Source organism: Actinia tenebrosa, unplaced genomic scaffold, assembly GCF_029948245.1.
Source record: "Actinia tenebrosa isolate PJP-AT-01 unplaced genomic scaffold, QUT_ActTen_1.0 PGA_scaffold3__52_contigs__length_22856419, whole genome shotgun sequence".
NCBI classification, from domain to species: domain Eukaryota; kingdom Metazoa; phylum Cnidaria; class Anthozoa; order Actiniaria; family Actiniidae; genus Actinia; species Actinia tenebrosa.
Window position 1 is genome coordinate 14,173,126 of NW_028292580.1, and position 13,272 is coordinate 14,186,397.

General features: G+C 35.8%; 1 protein-coding gene and 1 long non-coding RNA gene across 2 annotated transcripts; one reads left to right on the forward strand and one right to left on the reverse strand.

The window, feature by feature from the left end:
* On the reverse strand, positions 1-7,964 carry LOC116295286 (uncharacterized). Its single transcript, XM_031703068.2, has 6 exons — positions 7,770-7,964; positions 4,759-4,970; positions 4,161-4,232; positions 3,891-3,962; positions 3,258-3,329; positions 1-2,739 (listed from the first exon to the last, which is right to left on the reverse strand). The coding sequence occupies exons 2-6, from the start codon at positions 4,968-4,970 to the stop codon at positions 1,344-1,346; spliced, it is 1,824 nt and encodes a 607-aa protein (XP_031558928.1). The 5' UTR covers positions 7,770-7,964; the 3' UTR covers positions 1-1,343.
* Positions 7,965-10,526: 2,562 nt separating this feature from the next.
* LOC116295287 (uncharacterized) lies at positions 10,527-12,824 on the forward strand. Its single transcript, XR_004197010.2, has 3 exons — positions 10,527-10,693; positions 12,032-12,137; positions 12,789-12,824. It is a non-coding gene; the product is annotated as an uncharacterized LOC116295287 (long non-coding RNA).
* Positions 12,825-13,272: the final 448 nt, after the last annotated feature.

The following is a 13,272-nucleotide window of genomic DNA, read 5'->3' on the forward strand; positions in this document are numbered from 1 at the left end:
TATGTGCAAGTTGAAGTTTATTGTGTTCATACCACCTTCATTATAATATATAATAGGGTGCCATATAATAGGGTGTCATATAATAGGGTGCCATATAATAGGATGCCATATGATAGGGTGCTATGTAATAGGGTGTCATATATAATAGGGTGCCATATAATAGGGTGCTATGTAATAGGGTGCCTAATTCCAAATTTTCCATTGTTCTGATTATTTAAGGTAGGAGTTAATCATATTGAGGGAATTTTTTTTCGCGTTACTTTGTGTGTGTGTGTGTGTCTGTGTGTCTGTGTGTGAGCAATTAATACCAGGACACCGAAATATGTCACAATTTACAGAATTTCTCAAGCTTGATTTCATTAATGGTTTCATTATTCGAATATTTAAATCTATTTATTATTTTTGAGAATACCGAAGACTCAGGGTTCAAAATAATTATCGATTCAAAACTCGAATTCTGGTTGGATTATGGTGTTCCTTATATGGGACAATCCAATCAGAATTCGAGTTTTATTATTTTGAACCCGGAGTCTTCATATTCTCGGAACTGAATAATAGATTTAAATATTCGAATAATGAAACCATTATTGGAATCTAGGAGGGTAAGCTTGAGGCCGTTTTGACAGTAACAGCTCTACAGAGGTTCCCAAGTACAAAATTTTAGGGACTCAATTAGTCATTCCGAGGTTTAGGAAAAAACTGGGTCGAGTTGGCATTGCAGTGCATTGTGAGGCGGTTTTAGGAAATAAAATAGACGCCATCTTGGAAATGTCCCCTAACTCAGCCACTCAATGAACTGCAATGCAAACTCTAACAAGTTTTTTTCTCAACCTCGGAAGGGCTAATAAGGTACGTGTGTATATTTTGTATAGATGGTGTCAAAATGGTGCAATTCGTTTAATGGCACTACTGCTGCCGCAGAGCCAATCAAATTGGACAAATCACAAGTGATTTCAAACTGGATAGTCATGTATAGTTTCATAATACGTTAATGGAAAGAATAATAAGTTAATCATAAATTAGATGTAATAACTTAATAAATGATAAGCAAAAAAGTTTGATAATAGATTAATAGGAAGAAAAATACATTAATTAGAATTTAAAACTTATTATTTACAACCATCACTCTCCGTACGGGGCTCTTCCGTGAGGCTCACTCCATGTATGCATGCATTACCACTACATTCATGGCTCAGACAAGAATCATACCAGGTGCTATATATCCCGGGCATTAAACTAGCTACACAGCGGTTACAGACAGGGCCGTATTAGCGTATGCCGCTCATGATCCCCAATACTCGTAAGTATGAAAACCATGAAGGATGTGTAGGTGTGTGTTTGTTTCAATTAGCAGTAGATTTTGAAGCTCCGGGATTAGCAGTGCATGAATCATCTAGAGGTAATACCTTCCCTGTATAGCGAAATACCAAGGCTTTTGCTTCTCGTTTAAAAATAGAATGTCTGAATGCGTAGAGAAATGGGTCGAGTAATGCGTTGATATTCAAACACGTGACAGGGAGCCACTGACCAATGATGATTTTGAATATGGTCGACTCAAAAGCATCACCGCTGAAATCAAAGGGATTGTTGTCATACTCGGAAAATATAGAAATGATTAGAATAAGAAGAATAGGAATAGCAAAAAACACGAAATTCGTGAGAATCAGAGTAGCTATTTTGCGAGCGAGTGAAAGTTCTTTTTTAACCCCAGACACTGCGTTGCCGGCGTTCTTTTTGACAAAGCGAAAAATCCTGAAGTAAAGCGGGATGTTTAGGAAGTAGATCAACACAATGAGAATCAGCATGGAAATTAGAACCGTCGACGACTGTGATTGGTACTTGACGTCATAACTTAGAGGAGCGCATGCGCGTTTGATGTTGTAACGCAATCCCGCAACACCAAATATGGGCAGAATAGCAAACGTGATTGCTATTCCCCAAGCCACAGCTAAAGATATGAGCGTAGTTTTCATGCTAAGCTTGAGGTTGGATGTTACGCAATAAACCACTACAATGTAACGCTCTACAGTAAGTATAGAGGAGATAAGAACTGATATCAACTGCCCTGCAATGAATATCGGTCCCGTAGATGGCCTGAGTTTTTGCCCAGTCCACATTAATTCCTCTAGGATCTTCTCAATTTCCTTAATATTAACCTCAGCTACCGTAATCGAGTAGATCCCAACTATAATATCAACAAAAGCCATGTTGGCGATGAGGAAAAAGGATGGGATTCCCCTGAGGGTCTTCCTTGAGACTATAACGACTAAAACAATTACATTAAATAAGATAGTGAAGGGGCTGATGACGTATTCTAGGTAAAATAGATACTGCGGTAAGCTGTCCTGCGTCTGAAAATATGGCATTACAAGCTGTCGAAACTCGCATTCTGTTTCCTTGACGCACATGCATTCGGGAATGAAGCCGTGAGAAAGAAACCGCTTCGGATCAGGCTTGCCAATTTGCATGTACTTATATTCATAGAAGCGCTCCCTGCAAGTTTCAGCTGCTTCTCGACGTGCGCTCTCGTTCAAGATGTTCACTGGCTTGACTAAGGTACAGTTGATGCAGAACTTACACCATGTGACTCCAATGATCTCTACCAGACTCGGGAGCTTTAGGAGAGAAGCATCCGGTACCCAGAAGATTGCACCTGTGATGCGAACTGTCTGTAAAACGGGTAGGTCACGTGATAGGTTGTGCGCCTTCCAAAAATGGAGGTCATTCATGGCAAGGTCCCTAAAAAAAGTTTGAAAACCCCCTTTTATTTCATACCAAAGCAAATGAAATGCCTAAAACAAGGAAAAACAGGGGAGCCATATTGTTGTGCAATTCTGTGCTGTATAATAACCAATCGTTATCACCACGCTAAATTCCACTCGATCTGTGAGTTAGCCATGCCCTGACTTTGATCAGCCCAGAAGTTTTTTCAGGGTATCGATGACAATTGAAAGTATTGAATGCTTATCTACCATAGTTATCTCTCCTGAGAATTTTATCGTTAATATTTGAAAAGAAAAAGTGCTATGTTATCAGTCGATCTTCCACTTCCATATCTCACTAGTAGAATATTCATAGTCCTTTATAAATATGTAAAGAAAACCTTCAAAACTTATTCATTTTTTTATCTAACTCTAAAACAAACTCTAAACGGGTCAAGTCAAAACACGGCGAGCACGGCTATATATACATATATATATCGGCCGGATTAAATTGAAATTAACATATTAGGCTTATTATGAATTTCATTCACTTACAGCGATTTGAGGTTGTGCAAGCCAACAAAGGAGCTATTTTCAATGCTGTATATGGAGTTGTACTTGATGGACCTGTAAATATTTGAGAGATACTCATTAAGCATAAGAGGAATCTAATGTAGGGTACTACTGCAATCAGTAGTGGACCCTATACTTGCACTCTTCAATCAAGAGTTTAAAATTGCTGTAGCCAAAAATCCAATTAAGAGAAAATGAATCATAGAAGAAATCTTATGTATTCATGCTTGTAACCATCATAAGCACCGCTATTTTTAAAATCATATTTGCCATGGTTTGTTTTTCTGCACGCCCATAAAGCGCGCGCTCCACGATGCTTGCTCATGGTTTTTTCCCACAGAGAGCCCTAGCAATGCGCCTTTGTCAAAGATTATAATTTTTATCGAAAAAAATGGAAAATTTTATCTCCTTATGATCAAATGGTGGTCAGTCACTGAACGGCTTCGTGTGTTATCAGCAAGAAAGAACTCAAAACTTGCGATTTAGCTGATGAACAATCCTCATGAGACAGGAAATAACGTCCATTGAAGCCAAGCAATTCACAATCATTTTCGGACCCACATGTTTTTTTTCAGCACGCAAACGCAATAAACAGCTAAAAATAACTTTACTTACAGGATTTCCAACGAGGAAAGGAACTGAAAACTCCGTGATGGTAAAACCTTAATGCTATTGTGATCCATGATGCTAAAGAGGAAAAAAGAACCGTATGAGAAAACTATTCATTTTACAAAACTGGACCCACTATGGGGGGCTTTCCACTTTACATTTACTAAGGTACGTCCAGTTGAGAGTCAAGGATTCAAGAATGGATGGATTCATGGATTCCCAACCAAACGCTTATTCAATAAATAAAGGCGAGACAAATGTTTGAAGGGTTCTCACAGTTTTGACAAGTTGGTGTAGCGTTTGAGAAATTCTACAGGCACTTTGGTCAATCCGTTGTTCGATAGGTCCCTGTTGCAAAAAAAAAGTACTTTATTACGTCCATACAAAGAATTCAGTTCAGTTAATCAGTTCAGCTCGTTTCAGCTTACGGGCAGCCCAAATAAGGTTCCTGTACATAGCTTATACGAGAACATAGCATTCATGCATAAATGTATACTAAACGACGTAGCCTTAAAAGCCCCTGGCCTGAAAATTCATCAGGAGACTGGACAAGGGACAAACAAAGACTGCATCAAGTTTTACAGCAAAAAACAACCGTTTGACAAAGAAACAGTACTCAAGAGAATGACACGTGGTCTGACACGCGGGGAAACCGTTATAGCAAAGATAGATAGGCCCATAAAGATGAAAACATAATAATGATGATGATAATAATAATAATAATAATAATAATAATAATAATAGTAATAATAATAATAAGATGCAAGTTACAGCAACTCTAGAACTGATATTCAAAAACTTAAATAGGTCAGATTGAAGATCTTAAAATTTCCTTATTATTTTTTTCTAGTCAAGTATTGTCAGTGTCACTTACAGTTCATCAATAAGAGGAGGCAGCTGAAGACGCGAGAAGTTAGTTTCTTTCAGCCTACACTTCACAATAATCTTTCCATTATTGTCATGACGACAAGTGCACCAATCACTGCACGAGGAGTAGTTCGAGAAATTCATTGACGCCTCGGTGTGCAGAATGAGTAACAGTGTAGTTACTCCGAAGATCTCACCAAGATAATTTCCAAATTTCATCTAAAATAGAACCATTTTTCATCACTTTAACGAGAAAAAACATTTTTTGTACTTAATTAATTACAACAGATATACTAATGGGGCACTCAAACACTTAACTCTTGTCTTGAGGGCCAGCAATGTTTCTCGCCACTTCATTGGACGGTTAATTCACAAAGTGCACAAGGAATAATTCCTCGAGGTTAGTCTACTCGCCGTTGACAAATTCAGCTAAATTCTGCTCTATTTTTGAAATATATTTCACCAGGTGACAGGTGTTGTCGGATCGGATGTGTCGCAAAACGTTGCCCACAACATCTTGTGTCGGTGCTTAACAACGTGAATTGGCGAGTCGTTTCAAATTTGCAATACATTCAGTATCTCGTTTAGTTTTTCTCACGAATTCGAATCTCGGATGTTTTCTCCTGTTCGATCTCGGCAAAATTAAACCTATTAATTAATTCTCTAGATTCAAATAATTCAAACTGTGAGTTAGGACAGTTAGTCTTATTATATCAGCCCAGAAGTTGCTATAGGATTCATTAAAATCGATGCATTGGAAGAAATTGCCCATACATTTGGTATATTTGCTCTTTTCAGTCTTTTTCCTCTCTTTCCAAAGGAAAAGGTTGTTCTTAAAAGTAAAGTTATATAGCACAAGTAAACTGCGTGACACTACATCCTAAATGACCCTGTATGTAAATCTTCTGTTCCTTTAACAAATTCCTATGAATTATAATTCCTATGAAAGTCCGGGGTTTTCAAATCCACGTCTGTTTTTTTTTTTTTTTTTTTTTTTTTTTTTTGACAGGTTCTGTTTTATATCAAATAGAGACGATTTTCTAGCTTGACCCCGGTTATGTCATGCATAGTTTTCTTGTAAAATACATCCAATAGCGTACATTCAACTCAAAAAGTACGGTGGTTTTTTTCAGTAGAATTCAATCTAAACCATATAATACAGTCCGTGAATAGTTGAATTAACTGAATCCACTTCTGTTTTTTGCCTAGACAGTCATTATTTTGAGAATAGATTCAAAAACCGTGTTTTTGAGACATAATTTGTATGGGCTCACATGTGGGGGCGTGAGCTTGAAATCGTAGCTGACTAAATGTTAACAGATGTTTTCTGATGCAGATTTGATGTGGTTGATAGCCCGTATTCATTTCTTCTTTATTTTCCTATATTTTTCGTTATTTTCTTGTTTGTATATACAACACCTTCGAGAGCAATTTTGTGGTTGCGCATGGAGGTCCGCATGGAGAGATAACAGGACCTATTTCAATTTTGTATTCCGTTTATTTCGTTGTTTTACTTCCTTGTTAGTATTAGACACCCCTAACGAAAGCGTTTGTGTAGTCCATGGCTCAGCTGGACGAAAGAGATTTCTACTCAGTATTTAGTATAACATAATCAATATATACGTACACTTTCAGCCAGTAATTTACTTTTGCCATTTCAGTTATATCAACCAAAGCTTTAGTATGAAAAAAAGCTCCCTGTTGCTTCCTATAAACAATATCCCCCACGAGCACTATATATTTTCTATAGCATTTATACAATCGAAATGAATGATTACAACCGATATTGAACAAGACTTCATGCCCTTTTCTACGCTTATAAATCAATTAGATTGGCAGCAAGATAATTATTTCAAAGCCTTCCCAAAGGAATCAAGAAACATGACTAGACATATGAAACAGCTGATTTTTTCTCATTTGGCAAAGGTGGGAAAGACGAGTGAGATTCCTCCTAGCAAGAGGATTTTGTTGTAAGACTTTAACACCCTGATAAAGTTTATTAAAAATTCATGAATTTTTACTGGATAAAGAAAATAATACGTCATATGCATTGTGTTTGCTTCATCGTGAATTCTCAAGAAAAGTTTTTTGACTCAGTTCTAAACCAGGTTTTGGAAGTTGACATTGGCATAGCCGACAACGCCGACAACGCCGACAACGTAGTTATAATCCCTACCACGAATAATCAGTAAACCTAAGTATACTAAAGATACTGGGGATTTAGGGTTGTTTGAAGGGTTGTTTGTTTAGCATCCTTAGCTTGATTTAGAACAGTATTAATAAATAATACAATGAGAATAACATCATATAATCTAGTAAAGATTTGAAGCCGATAAACCTTCCTTCCTTTCTTTCGAATTCCGGCTTCCTTTCTTTTGTTGAAAAAAAATTATTGATACAATAGTCGAATAACCTCTTAGATCAGCTTTGGGTTAAAGTCAGGGCACGGCTTAACTTCCAGATCGAACGACGAAACAATTTCTAGGCTGATGAAAGCCGTGTAGGGCAAGGCTAACTCACAGACTGAACGATGAAACAACCTCTGGGCTGACCAAAGTCAAGGCATGGCTATCTCACAGATTGAACCCTAAAACAACCTCTGGGCTGATCAAAGTCAGGGCACGGCTACCTCAGAGATGGAACCCTGAAACAACCTCTGCGCTGATCAAAGCCAGGGCATGGCTATCTCACAGATAGAACCCTGAAACAACCTTTTGGCTGATCAAAGTCAGGGCTAAGGCACGGCTAATTCACAGATGCATTTGAAATTTCGTGTGTTAGGTTTGGAAAAAATGGTCTCGGGAAAAAAAGTTATCTACAGCATTTTATATGCAAGAAGAAGCGGAGTCCGCGTTCAAGCGTCGAAACATGTGTTGGAAAATAGGTTTCTTCCCGCTGTTGACTTAAAAGTTCTTGTTTTCACTGATTTTAAAATGAAAAGTTTATATGATTCAAACTATTGTTGTCTTATAATACTCCGCTTGTCAAGCCTCACAGTACCTTCAATGACTTGTTTACCTTATCGGCTTTAACGTCTATTGTAGGTTTTTTGCAGAAGTTCTCTCTCTCTCTTGTTCACTGCTAGATCGCTACAAGTTTATATTTGCATTTCCTTCGTTGGTTAACATAAGAGCTATAAAAAAGATTCCTAATTACGTACTGTATTCATATGTAAAATTCGGTTGCCAAACACCGAATCATCTGTTACCTTTTACAGACCTGTATTGAGGTATGTTGTTACTTGAGCAATATATATATATATACATTGATATTGATATTTAAATATATTCTGCTTATATATGTTAGTGATAATATTTTAGCCAGAAAGAGCTATGAAAATGATTCCTAATTACGTACTGTATTCATATGTAAAATTCGGTTGCCAAACACCGAATCATCTGTTACCTTTTACAGACCTGTATTGAGGTATGTTGTTACTTGAGCAATATATATATATATATTGATATTGATATTGAAATATATTCTGCTTATATATGTTAGTGATAATATTTTAGCCAGAAAGTTTACAAGTTAATTTTTCAATCTCATTTTTCCATTTCCTTTTTAATATCTAAAAATCTCTTTTTATTTAGCCCCTCGTTGAAATTCTGCCCTTGGGGCAAACTTGTCTAAATAAATAAAATAAATACAATTAAATATATATATTTTTGTTTCACGTAGGAATTTAAATTCTCTAATATCCACGGGATGTCTATTTTTGAATAGCAATAAAAATCATTAATTAACTTTTTCTGATTATTGCTTTACTGGTAGTTGTTTTTCAGCACTGTTCTTCCATTGGTTTAATCGTTTCTTGTTTTCGCTCATTCCTCCTTTTTTTTATTTTTTAATTTCAATTCTTCGTTCTTTTTTTCTATTACTCATTCCTTCGTTTCTTTGTTGTTTTTTTCCTTCCTTCCTTCCATCCTTCAACCAAACTATTCAATTTATTTATCTAAATGAAGCCTCGTTCAAATTTGTGCTATTGCAATTGCTCAATTCTGGGCCCAGTTGTACAAAGGGTGAATAGCGCTATCCGACGGATAAATCTTATCCAGTAAATAAATCTATTGGATAAAAGCCTTGACTTATTAACTGGATAAGGATTTATCCATCGGATAGCGCTATTCACCCTTTGTACAACTGGGCCCAGAATTGAGCAATTGCAATAGCACAAATTTGAATGAGGCTTCGATAAAAATCGTATCGCGCGGCCATGTAAGGTCATGTAATTCATTAAATTTACAAGAAATATTTAAGGGGGTCTAAAAGTGTAGTCTGTATGACATACGTAGAGATTTCCAATTTTGTTTTGAAAATAACGTAAATGTGTTTTAATTAAAACTTCATTCCTCTGATAGTAAGAAGCGAATTAAACTCCAGAAAATAAAATACTTATAAGACGTGAAGTCATAAAATAAAAAATTTCTTTGTTGGTTTTGAAAAACATTGAAAAATATGATGCAAATTTCATTCATCTGCGAATATATAAATAAAAATACTTATAAGGCGTGAAATAAAATGAAAATCTCTTTGTTGGTTTTGAAAAACATTGAAAAATATGATGCAGCTTTGACAGCGTTTTTCATTCACTTAAACCGTGAGTTCAGATCTCAAAAACAGTGGATGAAAAATTCGACTAGAAGAACCCAATTTAGACCGAATGCTGTTTGTAAGCGTAGGTCTCCTTTTCAGTTGTGGCTTTATGCCAACCGATTGTTTAATCAACAGCTCAGTGTAATTGAATGGAGTCTTCTTAATTATAAAGTGTAGGGGTTTTCCGTCTAACAAACCTGCCGGCATGGTCATATGTAATGGTTACTAGGCTACCAGGGTAGATCCTTGAAATGTAACTTTTCTTATACCTGTTTTAACAAGCTTTTCTGAATTTTGTTTTGTTTTGTTTTTTTTTTTGTTTTTGTTTTTGTTTTGACATTGAATGGAAAATTATCCAATTCGTAACCGAGGTTTAGGTCAATATTTTCTTTGTATACATTTAATATTAACACAGATGTGATTTCGATGCACTGTATTTGCCAAAAACGGTACTTAATTTCAAATTGGTTTGATAGTCAAATTCGAGAAGTGTTGATCAAGGATAATTCGGTTCATTAGAGATTGAGCTTAAAATCGTCTGCTATGTTTTTGTGTGTTTTTTATATTTTTATTGCTGTTTTTGTTTGTTTATTGTGTGTGTTTTTTACAAATTAACGAAACCAAAAATTTTAAAAAGCAAACAATTCCTTCGATTATTTCATTAGAATCTGCAGTACAGCAGTGTAGTTCCAGTGTTTTTGGCAAAGAACACTACCCAATAAAGAAAAAACTTTTATATAGATGGGAAACTTCATGCATGAATAAGACAGCCCCTGTGTCTGGGAACGCCAGGGTAAAAGATTGTGCCTATGTTTTCTTATAGGAACCTAAATAGTTTTTCTGAGATATATGAATATGATGCATTCTGGTTTAACTTGGGGGCAACAACTTTTGTTCACCATGTCTCATATGGTGTTTTTTGTGCCAGCTAGAACAAAATGCATACTGTTTACTTAAACCAAAAAGGCCAACAAACAAGAAAGCTTTCCTTCTCTATATCTTTTTTTCTCCAGACCATGTTTCCTTGAGACCCTTTTACTCCATACCCTTTTCTCAGTCTCGAGAGCCTTTTTGTCCTCTAAGACCGTCCCACATTGTACTGCAACAATACAGTACTATTGTGACAGTGACTTCTGTGACTTCTTAACGCATGAACACACGCATTATTAAACTACCATTGGAATGCTAGCTGATCAGCATATATTATTCGCATTGATCAAGAACACATACGTTTGCTTAAGTAGTCCTTTATTCGATCTCTAAACACGAACCAAACATGAATTCTGCTCTTGTCCAAGTCTACACGACCTTAATGTTCCTATTGGCCCTGATTCTACCAGTTGCAGGTACTTACAAAGTTAACTTTTACGAAAGTTTTCTAATAACGCTATAGAAGCAGATTGATATAGTTGAATAATTTCACCTTGATTGCTCTTGTATTTTGTGTTTTTAACATGCTAAAAGTTAAAGTTAAAACAGATATAAGTTTACTTCCTTTAAGTGTACTTTCAATTAAAGATCACTCATAAGTGCGGGAATAATTAAGAGATTTTTGGCTACTTTCGACTTGACTTACTTCTCGCTATAGTTAATCCCTTACAATATATATATAAATATACATACATAAAGAAAAAGTACATTACACTAGGTGTTAAGAAGATATAACTAGCTAAAAACTAGTGTGAGCTGCGTCGGTGTTTCTAATGAAACAGTAATGATAAAAGGGTAAATTATACACCGTGAAAAGATGAAAAAACTATAGGTATTAAGAATAATTGAAATCATATATTATAGAAGTAGTATATTTATTGACGTATTTAGGTATTAAGAAAAATTGAAATCATATGTTATAGAAGTAGTATATTTATTGACGTTTTGGTAATTTTTTATTTGTTAGTAGTCGGAATACAAAACCCACTCAACGAATTCGAGCAATATTTTCAAGTTCTAGCAACGACACGTTTAATATTTATTTATGGTATTAAGATAGAACTAGGAATATTTTTATTATGATATTTAACGGTTAGCAAGAGGTTGGTGTGAAAAATCCACATAATATATAGAATATTATCAAGGTATTGGGTATTCGATATACGGAACTGTTTAATTGGAATCTTTGAGCCTAGAAAATACCATGATGTATAATATACGTATGTGTCACGGGTGCGTGCGTCAAGAGTCTCAAGATGTATAGGCATCCCTCGCAGCAATTTCCTGAGTCGCTCATTTCAGAGAACAACACGCACGCTATGAAATCGAAGGACAATGAATTTTTAAGCACGGGAGAAAAATGTTAATGTTTCCTATGAAAAACGCAGCGCACTGATTCTAAAAATAGCTTAAAGATTCGGACAAACATTGTATTCTGTTTAACCGTTACGAGGATTATACGAACCGATTTTATTATTTTTACTTAAAGTTACAATAATAACCCATGCATGTAAACTAAGATCAACTGCGATCGCCTGTGAAAATTATCTGCTGAAAGTAAACTTGTAAGTTTGTTTGTCCGAATTCGCCTAATTGTCTTCGTTTTTATGATGTCACGGTTGCGCTACGCTATTGCCTCGTGACCATCGTTTTGGAGTATTTCTGAGGTATTAAGAGCTTACAAAATCCGCAGGTCACATTATATATTTCAATGCTATATTTACATTGTTATTGTTGTTGTCTTTTTTATTCAGCCATAGATGATTATGACCAAATTGTAATCCTCGTGGCTGTTGGCATTGCTATTCTAGCCGTCGCCCTCATTGTTATGATTGTTGTCGCTTGTATCATATTGAAAAGGTAAGCATTTTTATGTGAAACTAGTACGTTATATTTGTTGTTGGGTGTAAGTATATTGGAACCTTAGAGATGAGAGCAATCAGTGAAATATTTGGGTCCAAACCTCGAGTTTTCCCTTAAATACATGGGGAAGACCGCGGCATTTTCAGAACAAATAGACCTCAAGCATCGATGTCGTTTATACCTACACTTCCAGGATCCTTTTCGGTAGCTTTTTTCGTTATGCTAATCTTCGCTATTGTCTTGGTATTCTCAAAGGATTTTTAACATTTGAATATAAAAAGAGATCTTGAAAAGGATTGTGGTAGTTTAGGTATGAAACGTCTTTAGGGTTTTAAAGATCTATTGCCAAAAATGTCACCTAACAAGCACCATATGGATCCCTCTTCCACTGGAAGAGAGACTTGTGCTGAAGATAACCTACATATAATTATGGCGCTGAGTTTAAAGAGCATTGTCATGCAAAGTAACAACTCTCTTTACTCTTTTCGCCAAAGAAAAAATTGTTGCACAAGGAGATTCAAGTCTTCGACTTGCAACACAACAATGTTGCGCAACAAATTGCGCGATTTTACTCCCCTAAGCAACAAAACTGAATTTTGAGAAGTTACTAAAATAAATCAATTTTACCAATGTATTCTTAACTTTCAGGATGAGATACCATTGAGTACCAGACCAGGACCAGTAGTGAGTAATAACCCCTTATCTTGTTATGTCTTAACAGATTTTTGGTGTTTATTCTAATAGTTAAGAAACATGCACCCGCATCTTATTAGTCATTCGAGGTTGAATGAATGTAGTGTAGTTGTTGAATGTAGTGCATTATGAGACATTTTAGGGGACAAAACAGACGCTATCCTGGAAAATCGACCTAGTTTTTTCCTCAACCACGGAATGGCTTATATTGGTTACAGTGTTTCACGGCGTTTCCATGACATTCCATAGGCACGTGTCCTAGAAAAACGTCGTGTTTTGCAATCGGTCAACATATGTAGGAATTAATTTTATTCATGCAGGATGTCCCCCAAAATCGTATTTTGTTACGAAGGCAAACTGTAGGATTCCGTTCAAAACAGATTAAATGATAACTGTTTACTTCACTTCTTTTTTCTTTCAGAAAAAAAACCCAGAGTAA

Excerpts from the sequence above, each read along its gene's own strand:
- LOC116295286 (XM_031703068.2), bottom strand. The coding sequence starts at position 4,970 with ATGAAATTTGGAAATTATCTTGGTGAGATCTTCGGAGTAACTACACTG. Across the intron at positions 4,233-4,758 it reads CCTCCTCTTATTGATGAACT|GGACCTATCGAACAACGGAT; the intron begins GTAAGTGACACT and ends TTTTTGCAACAG. Across the intron at positions 3,963-4,160 it reads TACACCAACTTGTCAAAACT|CATCATGGATCACAATAGCA; the intron begins GTGAGAACCCTT and ends TTTCCTCTTTAG.